The sequence below is a fragment of the Pelodiscus sinensis genome, chromosome 4 (assembly GCF_049634645.1).
Source record: "Pelodiscus sinensis isolate JC-2024 chromosome 4, ASM4963464v1, whole genome shotgun sequence".
In the NCBI taxonomy this organism is placed as follows: Eukaryota; Metazoa; Chordata; order Testudines; family Trionychidae; genus Pelodiscus; species Pelodiscus sinensis.
This window is the reverse complement of record NC_134714.1, coordinates 129,413,675-129,427,180: the sequence shown is the minus strand read 5'-3', so window position 1 is coordinate 129,427,180 and position 13,506 is coordinate 129,413,675. Positions and strand designations below refer to the sequence as shown.

The following is a 13,506-nucleotide window of genomic DNA, read 5'->3' as shown; positions in this document are numbered from 1 at the left end:
GGGCGTCCAGCCCTTTTGTGTCTAATGCAGAGGGTGGAAGGGGCTGGCTGGGCACGGGGAAGCCAGCCAGGCAGGCAAGCTGTGTGCTGTCCCTCGCTGGGCTGCCAGCCCAGGTTTGTCAGGCTCAGTAGCTGGGCCCAGCCCCTCTGCTCGGCTGGCTGGCCAGACTGCCGGCGAGCTGCCCACGCCGGTGCCCTCCTGCGCAGCGGGAACGGGCAGCGCCTGCCAGGAGAGCCGTGTGGCAGGAAGCCGTGGGAACCGCAGGGCACATCCCCGACAGTGGGAACAAAGTGGGAGCGATCGAGTTACCGAGGGGCCTCTAGTGCATCCCGGCCCCCTGCCACTCATCGCCTGGGCACAGGGCCCACGCTGGCTGCATGGCCACCCTAGCACTGCCCCCGCCAACCTCCCCCGCCCAGCCGAGGCGCCGCTGCAGAGGCTTTCCCTGGTGGGGTCCCCCCATCGCGGCATTCGCCCGTCTCCTCCTTGGCACCGTCCCGGCAGCGAGCTCCCACTCCTCCTGCTGGGGGAGCAGAGACTCCGCCATCAGCTCCGGCGCCGGGGAAGTCTGGGCGCCGGCGCTCAGCCCCCTGGCCCGTACCTCCTCGCCGCTGAGCCCACAGGGAGGCCCCGCTTCCTGCTGGGCTGGCCCAGGACCAGCCACCTGCTTCACCTGCCGGCCTGGCTACCGGTTGGATGGCTGCCTGAAACCCACGGAGCTGATTGGCCGTGCCATGGCAGGGGGCGGGAAGCAGCACTCAAGTGCCCATCTAGCCCAGTGCCCCAGGTGGCTGCTTCAAGATGCTTGCAGGTAAGTGCCAGTGGCCCATGCCCTGCTAAGCCCCTGTCCTTGGTGCCATCTAGTGGCAGGGAGTTCCAGAGGTTATTCCCCCCCCCCGCAAGTGTGAAACCCTCTGGATCTGTTTGGCTGCTCCAAGGTGACAATGGCTGAATTTTCTGCCCCTCCTTTGAGTGCTCCCTGCACTGAAGTTATCTAAACACCCCTAATGTTAACCCTCTAGTGCTCCACCGCCACAGCCACCGCCAGCCTCCCCTCTCACCACACCCACCCTCGGAGTCCCAGCAAAAGCACACCCCAGCCCCACCCCATCACTGCCACCTCAAGAATTCCTCGCTGTGCTCACCCGCTGGGTGACACCGAGCACGGGGCCTCGCCACCTCTGGGGCCATGCAGGGTGCCCCCCCCCCGCCAGGAGTGGGAGGCTGGCTGCTCCTCGCCCCATGTGCGTACCTGCCTCGGGGTGGGGGGGGAGGGATCCAGCCCTGGAAGCTGCTGTCTCACCCAGACTGTAGAGGGCTCCGCACCCCTAGAGCGTAACGTTTGGAGGTGGGGGGAGAGAAGCCAGCTGGGGGAGAAGCTGGCTGTCGGCACTTTTGGGAGCAGGGGCAGGAAGACTCTGGGCATGGCCTGCGGTAGGGGGGGCAGAAATGCTTTGAGATGCCCCCCCCCCTTGCATTGTGCTGCCCCTAAGGGCTGGACTGGGAACAGCAGGGTCACTGGGTGCAGGACGGTCACGGTCCAGGGCCCGGGGAGCAGACGAAGCCACAACACCGGCCAACGGCTGGGAGCGGGAGCTAGACAAACGCAGGCTGCAAATAAGCTGCATATTTTTAAGGGGGAGGGTCATTCGCTGGTGAAACAGTTTCCCCAGGGCTGTGGTGGAATCCCTATCACGGGCCAGGCCATGTGTCAATCAAAGCGGGATGTTACCCTCCAAGTGATTGGGGGCAGGGCTAGCCGGACTAGCTGGTCACAGTGAACCCTTCTGGCCTTGGAAGTATGAATCTGCCAGCCTATTGTGTGGCTCCCTGCTAATGGCTGGGTCACAAAGGGTAACAGCCCGCTACTGCAGTCAGCTAGTGCCGCTCCTCTGGGAGCGCAGGTGCCGGGGTCCATGCCGCAGGCTCTGGGCTCACACCCCGGCTGCCAGGCCACGTGGTGGTAGGGCCGAGGAGTTGCTGCAGGCACTGGGCTGTGCAGCTGCGGTAGGGGTTGGTGCAGCTACCTCTGGTGGAATTTCTCCCCTGAATGTTGCTTTTAGGAAACGCCACATGGACAGGACATGGCAGAGATGGCCCCAGGCTGCACACGGGCATCAGGAGATGGCAGCAGGCCAGGCATTCCCCTTGTGCAATTGCACGTTGGTAGTGTGTAATCACAGGGTTCCCGGCCCGGGCAAATTCATTCGGTGCAAAGCAAGGCCAGGAAGGGGGCTGCTGGTAGAACGCGCTGGAGGCACGGACCGCTGGGTGGGTCTCTGGATGGTCCCTCCGGCGCGGAACACCTGTGGGTCTGTGCAGCATCCCTGCAGTGCATGGGGCCCTGCCTCGCTCCCTGCACCAGCCAGAGCCTGCCCCGGAGGGGAAGTGAGAATGAAACCCGGGGGCTCTTCTGCCAGAGGCAGCCCCGGAACAGGAATTTGACTCACTTCAGAGAGGGAAGTTGGGACACGTGAAAGCTGCCGAAGCCGCGCGGTGTCAGGCGGGAGAGCTGCTCCCGCCCGCTGCGAATGGCTGGCCTTTGGGCCCTGCTGAATGCACCTGCAGCTGCCCTGGAGGCAGCGTGGCAGGAATTTCCCACTGTCCTTTGGAGCTGCTCCCCTCCCAGCAGGCCATGGGGCAGCAGCACAGACCCTTGAAGTGGCCAGCAAGGGCTGCCTGGAGCAGCTGGGATGTGTCGGGGGGAGGGGTGCCAAGGCCCTGCCCCTAGTTTTAGCTTCTAGGGCCAGCCCCAGAACAGGTTCCTCCAGGGGCTAGGCTGGGGAGTGCAGGGGCAGGGGGAGGGCTGGGGTGTGGGCAGACAGAAGGGGCGGGAGGCTGGGGGAAGAGACACTGAGCAAGGGGAGATTCAGCGCACGAGGGGGGCAGTGCTGGGGCTAGAGGCCCACGGCTGGGGCGCTGCCAGGGCCAGAGGGGTTGGCATGGCTGTGGTAGGGGAGACAATGAACATGCCAAGCAGAGATGGAGCCTGTGCAATGCAGCTCCCTGCACCAGGCCACTGGGTTTGGGGGAGCTGAGTGGGGGGCGGGGACCCTCGGTCGGCTGTGGGTTTCTAAGCCCCCTGCCTCAGGGCCTGCAGACCTGCTGGGTGCGCTCTCCTGTGCCAGCCGGTCTGCTCGTCATCTCCAGGCTGGAGTAAGGGTCCCTCTGACGGGCGCTGGCTGGACACCCGCTCCGTGAATCTGGCTCCACAGCCCAAGTGGACGCAAGCCTGTAGGGGGCGCTCTCCCCTGCAGGCAGGGCTGGCCCAGTGCCCGAGGTCAGCGCCAGGGGGCACTGTGACAAGGGGATCAGTAGGGGGCGCTCTCCCCTGCAGGCAGGGCTGGCCCAGTGCCCGAGGTCAGCGCCAGGGGGCACTGTGAGAAGGGGTTCAGTAGGGGGCGCTCTCCCCTGGCTGTCAATGCCAAACCAATGCCCCTAGGGGGCGCTGTGCTGCAGGGAGCAGGGACTCAGTAGGGGGCGCTCTCCTCTGCTGCCAGTTTTGCCCCAGGTCAGCTCACGGGGGTGCTGTGCTGAGAACTCTTGGGGGCTCCAGGCTCCAAACGTGGCGAGCTGGTGAGAGGGTCGGGGCTTGCCATGCCCATGCTTTCGAGAAGGGGGAGCTGCAAGCGTCCATGCTGCCCCGGCCCCAGACCTAGGCTGCTCCGGCTCCTTCCCCCTGAGTCAGCCCCACCTTGCTGCCAGAGGATCAGAGTCCCTTTCGCTCCCAGCCCTGATCCCAAATTGACGCCAACACGCTGGGGAGCCAGCAACACCCAGCGCAGGTGCCTCCTTAGCTCTGCCCTGCTGGGTGCCCACCTCAAAGGCCAGGGGGTATTTGCTGGGTGAGTCCTCACTGCTGCCCCTGGGAGGGGGGGGAGTTAAGGAGATGTGGGCAGAGTTAAGGTGATGGGGAGGAAGCGCCAGAGCTGAGTCCCCGCACCAGTGGCAAGTGCCCTTGTGCCATCCCAGTATTCTGGGGCAGGGGCGGTACCTGGATGTCCCTCCCCAGCCAGGCCCTGGGGGCAGGGAAGGAGGGGCGGATCGTATCCCTCTAGCTTCACCCCAAGGGGCAGCCTTGATGGGACCAACAGCGTGGAGGCCCCCTGGGCACGTCCTGCCACTTTAAGAGCTGCCCCCCCCCCCCACTTCCTCATGGCCGAAAGGGGAAGTGTTGCCCGCATCCACCCTCCCCCCCTCCCCGCCTGGCCGGCCCGGAGGCTGCAGGACTCGGCAGCACCATGGAGCCAGGTACCGGGGCTGCCCCTGCCCCCCCCTCCCCGCTGCCCTGCCGGGACCCCGCACCCCCGGCCTCAGCCCCACGTGCGCCCGAAGTTGGAGTCTCCGCTTGGGACAGAATCTGCAGCTTCTCGGGACTTTGTGTCCTCGGAGCTTCCTGACCCCCCCGGCCCGCTCCCGTCGCGGGGGCTGCAGATCGGGACCGAGGGGCACCGGCGGGGCTGGCGGGGGAGAGGGGGGCACTGGTGGGACTGAGGGGGGCAGGGCTGGGCTGGCAAGGGGGCTGTTGAGAGAGAGGGGGCACTAGGGAGTGTGGGGCCCAGGGCTGGACCAGTGGGAGGGAGGGGCACTCGGGGACTGGGGGGGGGCAGGGCTGGGCAGATGGGAGGGGCACTGGCAGGGCTGTGGGGGGTCAGGGCCGGGCTGGCGGGAGGGAGGGGCACTGGGGGGGGGGTTGGGGCTGGGCTGGTGGGAGGGAGGGACACTGGGGGGGGGGGTTGGGGCTGGGCTGGCGGGAGGGAAGGAGAGAGGGACACTGGGGGGGTTGGGGCTGGGCTGGCGGGAGGGAAGGAGAGAGGGACACTGGGGGGGTCGGGGCTGGGCTGGTGGGAGGGAGGGAGGGACACTGGGGGGGTCAGGGCTGGGCTAGCGGGAGGAAAGGAGGGGCACTGAGGGGGTTGGGGCTGGGCTGGCGAGAGGGAAGAAGGGAGGGGCACTGGGGGGGTCGGGGCTGGGCTGGTGGGAGGAAGGGAGGGGCACTGGGGGGGTCCGGGCTGGGCTGGTGGGAGGAAGGGAGGGGCACTGAGGGGGTCGGGGCTGTGGTCTGCTCTTGGTGGCTCTTTCCCCATTCCCCTCTCTGTCCCACGTCTGTCCCTGCAGGTGGCATTGGCAACGCGGCGATGGCGAAGGACCCCGATCTCTACCAGGAGGCTCTGGGCAATGGGGTGGCTGGTGATGTGGCTGGCCTGGATGTGGGGGAGGCTCAGGTGAGCCCGAGGTCCCTGCAGACCCAGGCCGGCTGTGGGCCAAGGGCACCGTCAGTGCTCGCAGCCCCAGGGGCCCCGCCAGGCTTGAGGGTCGCTGGCCGGTTGGAGGGGGAGGGATGGAGATAAGTGTGCCGGCCCCACCGGGGAACAGCCTGCCAGCCAGGCCGGGTTAGGGGCTGACCCTGAGTCTGGGCCTGCCTCCCTCATGGCCCCCTGGTTCTCCTCAGCTGGATGACTTTGTGGGCGCCCACCCCGACTATAACGAGGAGGAGGAGGAGCGCAAGTACTTCCGCCGCAAGCGCCTCGCCGTCATCAAAAACGTGCTGGCCGCCAGCCTGGGCGGGATGCTGACCTACGGCGTCTACCTGGGTATGGCCGCCCGCTGCCCCACACCGGCCCTGCCCCCAACCATCTACCTGGGCATGGCCCTGCCCACTGCCCCACACCGGCCCTGCCCACTGCCCCACACCGGCCCTGCCCCCAAGCATCTACCTGGGCATGGCCCTGCCCGCTGCCCCACACCAGCCCTGCCCACTGCCCCACACCGGCCCTGCCCCCAAGCATCTATCTGGGTATGGCCCTGCCCGCTGCCCCACACCAGCCCTGCCTGCTGCCCCCAAGCATCTAACTGGGCATGGCCCTGCCTGCTGCCCCACACCAGCCCTGCCTGCTGCCCCCAAGCATCTAACTGGGCATGGCCCTGCCTGCTGCCCCACACCAGCCCTGCCTGCTGCCCCCAAGCATCTAACTGGGCATGGCCCTGCCTGCTGCCCCACACCAGCCCTGCCTGCTGCCCCCAAGCATCTAACTGGGCATGGCCCTGCCTGCTGCCCCACACCGGCCCTGCCTGCTGCCCCCAAGCATCTAACTGGGCATGGCCCTGCCTGCTGCCCCACACCGGCCCTGCCCGCTGCCCCCAAGCATCTAACTGGGCATGGCCCTGCCTGCTGCCCCACACCGGCCCTGCCTGCTGCCCCCAAGCATCTATCTGGGTATGGCCCTGCCCGCTGCCCCACACCGGCCCTGCCCGCTGCCCCCAAGCATCTACATGGGTATGGCCCTGCCCGCTGCCCCACACCGGCCCTGCCCGCTGCCCCCAAGCATCTACATGGGTATGGCCCTGCCCGCTGCCCCACACCGGCCCTGCCCGCTGCCCCCAAGCATCTACATGGGTATGGCCCTGCCCACTGCCTCACCCCCTCCTGGCCCCATTTTCTGCTCTTCAGCCTAGCTGAGAAGCTGACTTACAGCATCTACGTGGGTCTGGTTTCCCCCCACCAGTTCTTCCCTTTTAGTCCTACCCAGTGTCCCCTTGCCTGGGCGTGATGCTGAGATATGGTGTCTATCTGCGTACAGATCTCTGTTCTGGGGCCCTCTCCCACTTCCCTCTTGCTGCTGGCTGTTACCCACAGCTTTTCCTCTGTCCCCTCTCCCCTCCCTTCGCAGGTACCTGCTGGAGGGGACTGCCTCTCCACTGCCCCTCCAATCTCAGGGGAGTGTGGGGTGGATGGGGGGCAGATTCTAAGCATCCAAAGCCCTTGGGTAGCAGCCCCCACCCCTTGCCCCTGGTAACTTCCCCCGTCCTTTCCCAGCCGCCCCATCCTGCAGGGGAGGGGCCCCGTGCCTCTGGGTCCAGCCCCCCCAGGTGCTTGTGGGCGCAGGGCAGGATTCACCCTGGCGTGTCCCGTCCCCCCAGGCCTGTTGCAGATGCAGCTGATCCTGCACTATGACGAGACGTACCGGGAGGTGAAATACAGCAACATGGGGCTGCAGGACGTCGACAGCAAGATGCTGATGGGCATCAACGTCACCCCCATCGTGGCCCTGCTCTACACGCCTGTCCTCATCCGGTAGCAGCCCAAGCTGCAGCCCCCCGAGTCCGAGAGCCCAGCCCCTGAGCCAGCCCCCACCCCGGGGCCAGACAGGAGCCAGCGTCCCCTAGAGGGGGAAGGCCCTGTGTCCCATTCCATGTCCCCCTGAGCCACCCCTCCACCGTCCTAGAGCCTGATCGGAGCTGGTGCCCCCTAGAAGGGAGGGGCCCCGCGTCCCATTTCCCGCCCCTCGAGCCAGCGCCCCTGTGATGAAGAGACCCAGTCCCGTCCCGCGAGGCAGACGGAGCCGCCTGGGGGGGCCGGGGCGTAGGGTGCTGCCGCTGACCCGGCTCCCCCTCCCCACGGCTGTGCAGGTTCTTTGGCACCAAGTGGACCATGTTCCTGGCCGTGGGGATCTACGCCCTCTTCGTCTCCACCAACTACTGGGAGCGCTACTACACGCTGGTGCCCTCGGCCGTGGCCATCGGGGTGGCCATCGTGCCCTTCTGGGCCTCCATGGGCAACTACATCACCCGGTGAGCTGCCCCGGGGCAGGGCCCCGCCGGCGGGGAGTGGGAATGGGGGATGGGGCTGGGAGCCCGGGTGTTGGCGTTCCTAGGGAGGGCGGGGGGTGCTGCTGCTTCCGCCCCCTCCCCCCCCGCCCGCCGCACGCTCACGACTGCCCCCCGCAGGATGGCACAGAAGTACTACGAGTACGTGAACTACAAGGAGGAGCATGTGCAGGAGCAGAAGCGCGCCCCTCGCGGTGCCTACAACGCCTACATCATTGCCTTCCAGAGCCTCTTCTACGGCTGCTTCAATGTGAGGGGGGCCGGGCACGGGGGAGCCGGGAGGAGGGCTGGATACGGGGGGCACTGGGGGAGAAGGGAGGGGGGCTGGGCACAGGAGGGGCACTAGGAGAGCAGGGCTGGGGGCTGGGCACAGGAGGGGCACTAGGAGAGCAGGGAGGGGGGCTGGGCACAGGAGGGGCACTAGGAGAGCAGGGCTGGGGGCTGGGCACAGGAGGGGCACTAGGAGAGCAGGGCTGGGGGCTGGGCACAGGAGGAGCACTAGGAGAGCAGGGAGGGGGGCTGGGCACAGGAGGGGCACTAGGAGAGCAGGGCTGGGGGCTGGGCACAGGAGGGGCACTAAGAGAGCAGGGCTGGGGGCTGGGCACAGGAGGGGCACTAGGAGAGCAGGAAGGGGGGCTGGGCACAGGAGGGGCACTAGGAGAGCAGGGCTGGGGGCTGGGCACAGGAGGGGCACTAGGAGAGCAGGGCTGGGGGCTGGGCACAGGAGGGGCACTAGGAGAGCAGGGCTGGGGGCTGGGCACAGGAGGGGCACTAGGAGAGCAGGGCTGGGGGCTGGGCACAGGAGGGGCACTAGGAGAGCAGGGCTGGGGGCTGGGCACAGGAGGGGCACTAGGAGAGCAGGGCTGGGGGCTGGGCACAGGAGGGGCACTAGGAGAGCAGGGCTGGGGGCTGGGCACAGGAGGGGCACTAGGAGAGCAGGGCTGGGGGCTGGGCACAGGAGGGGCACTAGGAGAGCAGGGCTGGGGGCTGGGCACAGGAGGGGCACTAGGAGGAACGGGGAGACACCCCTCCTGCACACACTGACAGGCCGGCCTCCCCTGCTGCCCGTTGCTGTGTTCCAGCTGAGCTTCGTCTGCGCCCAGATGCCCACCCTCTTCTTCCTGAATTCCTACCTGTACGACCTGAACCACACGCTCTACAATGTGAAGAACTGCGGTGAGTGGGCGCCTCCTGCTGGCCGAGGGGCAGCGACCCAGCCAGCGCCTGCTGCCTCCTCCCGCCCCCACGACTGGCCTGGCGCCAGCCTGGCCGCTTCCACTCCCCCTCACCCCAGCACCTCTGGCTTGTCCCCTGCCGGCTGTGACGCGTGTTTGCTCCCCAGGCACGCTGAGCAAAGGCATTCTGCTCGGCTTCAACGCCACCGTGCTGCAGAGCCTGCCACGCAGCATGAACCTCATCATCGTCGAGAGCGTGCTCATGGGCACAGCCTTCCTCTCCATGCTCATGGTATGGCCTGGGGGGGCGGGGCCTTCCTTTCCATGCTCATGGTATGGCCTGGGGGGGGCGGGGCTTCCTTTCCATGCTCATGGTATGGCCTGGGGGGGCTGGGCCTTCCTTTCCATGCTCATGGTATGGCCTGGGGGGGCGGGGCCTTCCTTTCCATGCTCATGGTATGGCCGGGGGGGCGGGGCCTTCCTTTCCATGCTCATGGTATGGCCTGGGGGGGGCGGGGCTTCCTCTCCATGCTCATGGTATGGCCTGGAGGGGCGGGGCTTCCTCTCCATGCTCATGGTATGGCCTGGGGGGGCGGGGCTTCCTCTCCATGCTCTTGGTATGGCCTGGGGGGGGCGGGGCCTTCTTTTCCATGCTAATGGTATGGCCTGGGGGGGCGGGGCCTTCCTTTCCATGCTTATGGTATGGCCTGGGGGGGCGGGGCCTTCCCCTCCATGTTCATGGTATTGCCCGGGAGGGTTGGGCCTTCTGCTCCATGCTAACAGTGCAGACCAGTAGGGGGAGCTCTCAGGATGCTGCCCCAGGTGGGTGCAGTGGGGTCAGGCAGCCCATGGTGGGAGCTGGGCTGGAGCTGGGGAAAGGGGCAGTTGGTGGAGAGGGGGATTGTTCTCCTCAGGGCTATGCCCCCCCCACATCAGCCTGACCCACAGCCCTAGCCGGCTGCACCCATGGCGCCGTTGGGGTGGATCCCTGCCGTGCTGGGCTGCAAGGTCTCCCCTACTCGCCCCCCCGCCCCAGGTGCTGATCCTGTGCGGTTCAGCCTATCGCCCCACGGAGGAGATCGACCTGCGCAGCATCGGCTGGGGCAACATCTTCCAGCTGCCCTTCAAGCACATGCGGGACTATCGCCTGCGCCACCTCTTCCCCTTCTTCATCTACAGCGGCTTCGAGGTGCTCTTCGTCTGCACCGGCTTCTCCCTGGTACGCCCGCGCCCCTCTGCGGATTGGGGGGTGTAAGTGAGGCGTAGGCACAGGCAAGGGGGGGTACAGTGATCTGAGGGGGCTGGGCACAGGCAAGGGGAGTACGGTGCTCTGGGGGCACTGGGCACAGGCGAGGGGGATACAGTGATCTGAGGGGGCTGGGCACAGGCGAGGGGGGTACAGTGATCTGAGGGGGCTGGGCACAGGCGAGGGGGGTACGGTGATCTGAGGGGGCTGGGCACAGGCGAGGGGGGTACGGTGATCTGAGGGGGCTGGGCACAGGCGAGGGGGTGGAGCTGTGTATATCAGGAGGGCAGAGGGAAATGGCAGGGTGGGGTGCATTCACCTGAGGACTGGGAGAGCGAGGGGGCTGGGCCGTGCAGGGGAGCAGGGGTTGGGGGGGAGCCCTGCACTGAGGTGGGGCTGAGGGTGGGGGAGGGGAGCCATGCCACGCTAAGCAGCACCTGCGCCTCCCCCCAGAATTACGGCGTCTGCGCCATCGGCCTGGAGAAGCTGGCCTACATCCTCATGGCCTACGGCTTCTCGGCCGCCGCCTGCTCCAGCCTGGCGCTGTCCATGCTGCGCCTGCCCCGCCAGGCCCCGCTGCTGGCCGGCGCTGCCACCCACGCCCTCCTGCTCATCGGCCTCTTCTGCTGGGAGCCCCGGCACGGCGATCCGTCCCAGGCCCCCCTGCTCTACCTGGTGGCCGCCCTCTGGGGACTGGGCAGCGCCCTGAACAAGACCAGTCTCAGCAGTGAGTGTGGGGGGGTCAGGAGTCGTGGGGTGGACTCTGGGCTCTGTCTGTTGCTCTGTGTGTCTCTCTCTCACTCACAAACACACACACACACACACACACACACACACACACACACACACACACACCATCACTCCCTGTGAAGCACACACCCCACTGCTCCCTGGGACGGACGGACACACACACACACACACACACACTCTCTCTCTCGCTCCCTGGGAGAGACACATACAGCACCTGTCAGGCTATGCCCCCTATAGCCGCTAGGAATGGGCGGGGCAGTGAAAGCTGCGGGTGCCTTCTGGCGTGCGAGGTGCCGGCGACGCTGCCTTGTCCCACTGGCAGCCCAGGTGGCTGGAATGGGGGCAGGTCCCGGCACCACGGGGTGGGCTCTGAAATGGGGCTTTGGAGCCGTCTGTGCAACGGGGAGACCCTCAGCCCCAGGTTAGCTGGGAACGGTGACCCTGTCCTGTAAGGGGGAGGAGCCGCTGGCTGTCTGTCTGTCTGTCCCACCGCAGCGCTCCTGGGGATGCTGTACCAGGACAAGGAGCGCCAGGACTTCATCTTCACCATCTACCACTGGTGGCAGGCGCTGGCCATCTTCGTGGTGTACCTGTGGTCGGGGCTGCCCATGAAGGTAACGGAGGGCTGCTGCCAGCCTGCTCTCGGGTGGGGCAAGGAGGCGCCGGGGGCTGGGTTCCTGGGGGGCACGGGCCGAAGCTGCAGGACTGGTGTGGGACAGGAGTGATTTTCCCCAGCCATAGAGGCAGGGGGCCCTGGAGGCTCAGGGAGATGGGCTGAGACTGTCCTTCGGCTTTCGATCACGTGGGTCACTGACGGGCCTGTGCCTGGCTCAGTCTGCACAAGCCCTTCCTGGGATTCCCGGGGGGTATGTTGGAACCCCCCTCGCCCGCCCAATGCCACATGACCTGCTGACCGCTCCGGAGGCTCACGTGTGTGGGGCGGGGGAGATTCCAGCCCCACCCTTGCTCAACACGCCCTCTCCCCTCCCCCAGGCCAAGCTGTCCATCATGCTGCTGACCCTGCTGGCCTCCGTGGTCTCGTACCTGTGGATGGAGCACAAACTGGTGGGGCACGTGATCTACCGTGTGCCCAAGATCCCCAAGCCGCGGCACAAGGTGCGGGGCTACCGCTACTTGGAGGCCGAGAACTCGGACGAGACGGGCTCGGAGGGGGAGGGGGAGTCGGAGCAGGACAGCGACGGCTCCCAGGGGGAGCAGGCCGGGCGCCGGCGGAAGTGCGCTTATGAGCAGACGCTGGGGGAGGAAGAGGAGGAGAAGGTGGACTAGCCGCCCCACCCCCATGCCTGCATCCTTCACTAACTCACTGCAGCTTCCCTCCCATGTCGCTCACTGAGTCTGGTGCTGGATTGTCCCCCCGCTGCCCTGTGCCAGCCTGGTCTGGCGGCGTCCCCTGCCCTCTCGCAGGCCTGGAGGCAGAGCGGGTACCCACATGCCAAGGCGACCTGCTGACTATTCCAGAGGCACTGGGGTTCTGCCACGACTCCCAGGCCGTGTCCCAGGGCCGGCTGGCAATGCAGCTGTTTAGCATCAGGCCCTCTGGCCTGCCCCCCGGCATGCCTCCTGCACTACTGGGGTCTCCTTTGTGCTGCTGGAGCTGGTCAGGAAACAGGCCTGCTCTCCAGGGGTAGGCACTGGCTTGTCAGCCCCGGCCTGTGCGTGGTGCTGTCGCTAGGGAGCCCGGCCCAGCCCTGGGAAGTGGGCAGCGGGGATGTTCCCATCTGCCAAGAGCAGCCGGCGCTTTTCCCGGCACAGCCAGGGCCCACAGACAGGGACAAGGCCTGGCCCGCATGGCTCTCCTGGCAAAGCGAGAGCGTGGACCAGAGAGCCCTCTGCCAGCCCTCCCTTCCACGAGGGCCTCACCCTGCACTGCAGTGTAGCACCCCTCGGGCAGGTACCCTGTGAGCGGGGAAGCCCACGAGGCCAGGCCAGTCGGGGTGCTGGGGCTGCAGTGCCCTGCCCCACAGCACGGTGGCTGCGAGTTCCTGCTGCAAGCAAGAAGCAAAGCAGGCTGAGGCTTCAGGCCCTTCCCCTGCCCGCACTGTGTGGATCTGGGCTGTGGGGAATGCGGCTTGGGTCCTGTGGGGGCAGGTCACACGCAGGCCAGATGCCCTGGCACCCTGGCCCAGACCAGCAGGTGCACGTTGGGGCCCACAGCTACCTCGCCAGGCTGGCTCCCTGGCCTCTCCTGAGGAGCCCCGAGGGCAAGGGGGACCGTGTGAGTGATGGGGAAGGTTCCGTGGTGGCTGTTGGACCGATGTTGGGGGGGACGACAACAGTTGGGGTGATACGGAAGGTTCTATGGCGGCTGTTGGAGCGATGTGGAGGGGGGAACAGCCGTTGGGGTGACGTGGAAGGAGCCGTGGCAGCTGGGACTGAGTGGGTGGAGCTGGGAGGAGACACAGCTGGAACCTCTGGAGGGGGAAGCGTTGGTGACAAACCACCCAGGAGAGTTCTGCTAGGGTCAGATGGGGAGAGGGACCCAGGGCAGCTGCCAGGACAAGGATGAGAGCGGAGAGGGGCAGAGCAAAGGGGGTTGTGCCTGGCCCAGCACTGTGCCCAGGGCGGCTGGGTGGCCCTTGCTGCCTGACTCCTGCCACACTAGTAGGTACAGCTAGTGTGCGGGGTCACACCGCATGGCTCCCGGAACACTCCAACTCATCATGCAGTGACCCCAGCATGCACCCCCACACCGGACCAGGCCCTGCG

General features: G+C 67.0%; 1 protein-coding gene across 1 annotated transcript; it reads left to right on the top strand.

Moving 5' to 3' along the window:
- Positions 1-4,122: 4,122 nt before the first annotated feature.
- Positions 4,123-13,417, top strand: UNC93B1 (unc-93B1 regulator of TLR signaling). The gene is made up of 12 exons (XM_075928976.1): positions 4,123-4,251; positions 5,119-5,225; positions 5,453-5,594; positions 6,922-7,075; positions 7,411-7,572; positions 7,729-7,858; positions 8,691-8,784; positions 8,951-9,075; positions 9,820-10,002; positions 10,483-10,756; positions 11,275-11,393; positions 11,773-13,417. The coding sequence occupies exons 1-12, from the start codon at positions 4,242-4,244 to the stop codon at positions 12,064-12,066; spliced, it is 1,794 nt and encodes a 597-aa protein (XP_075785091.1). The 5' UTR covers positions 4,123-4,241; the 3' UTR covers positions 12,067-13,417.
- Positions 13,418-13,506: the final 89 nt, after the last annotated feature.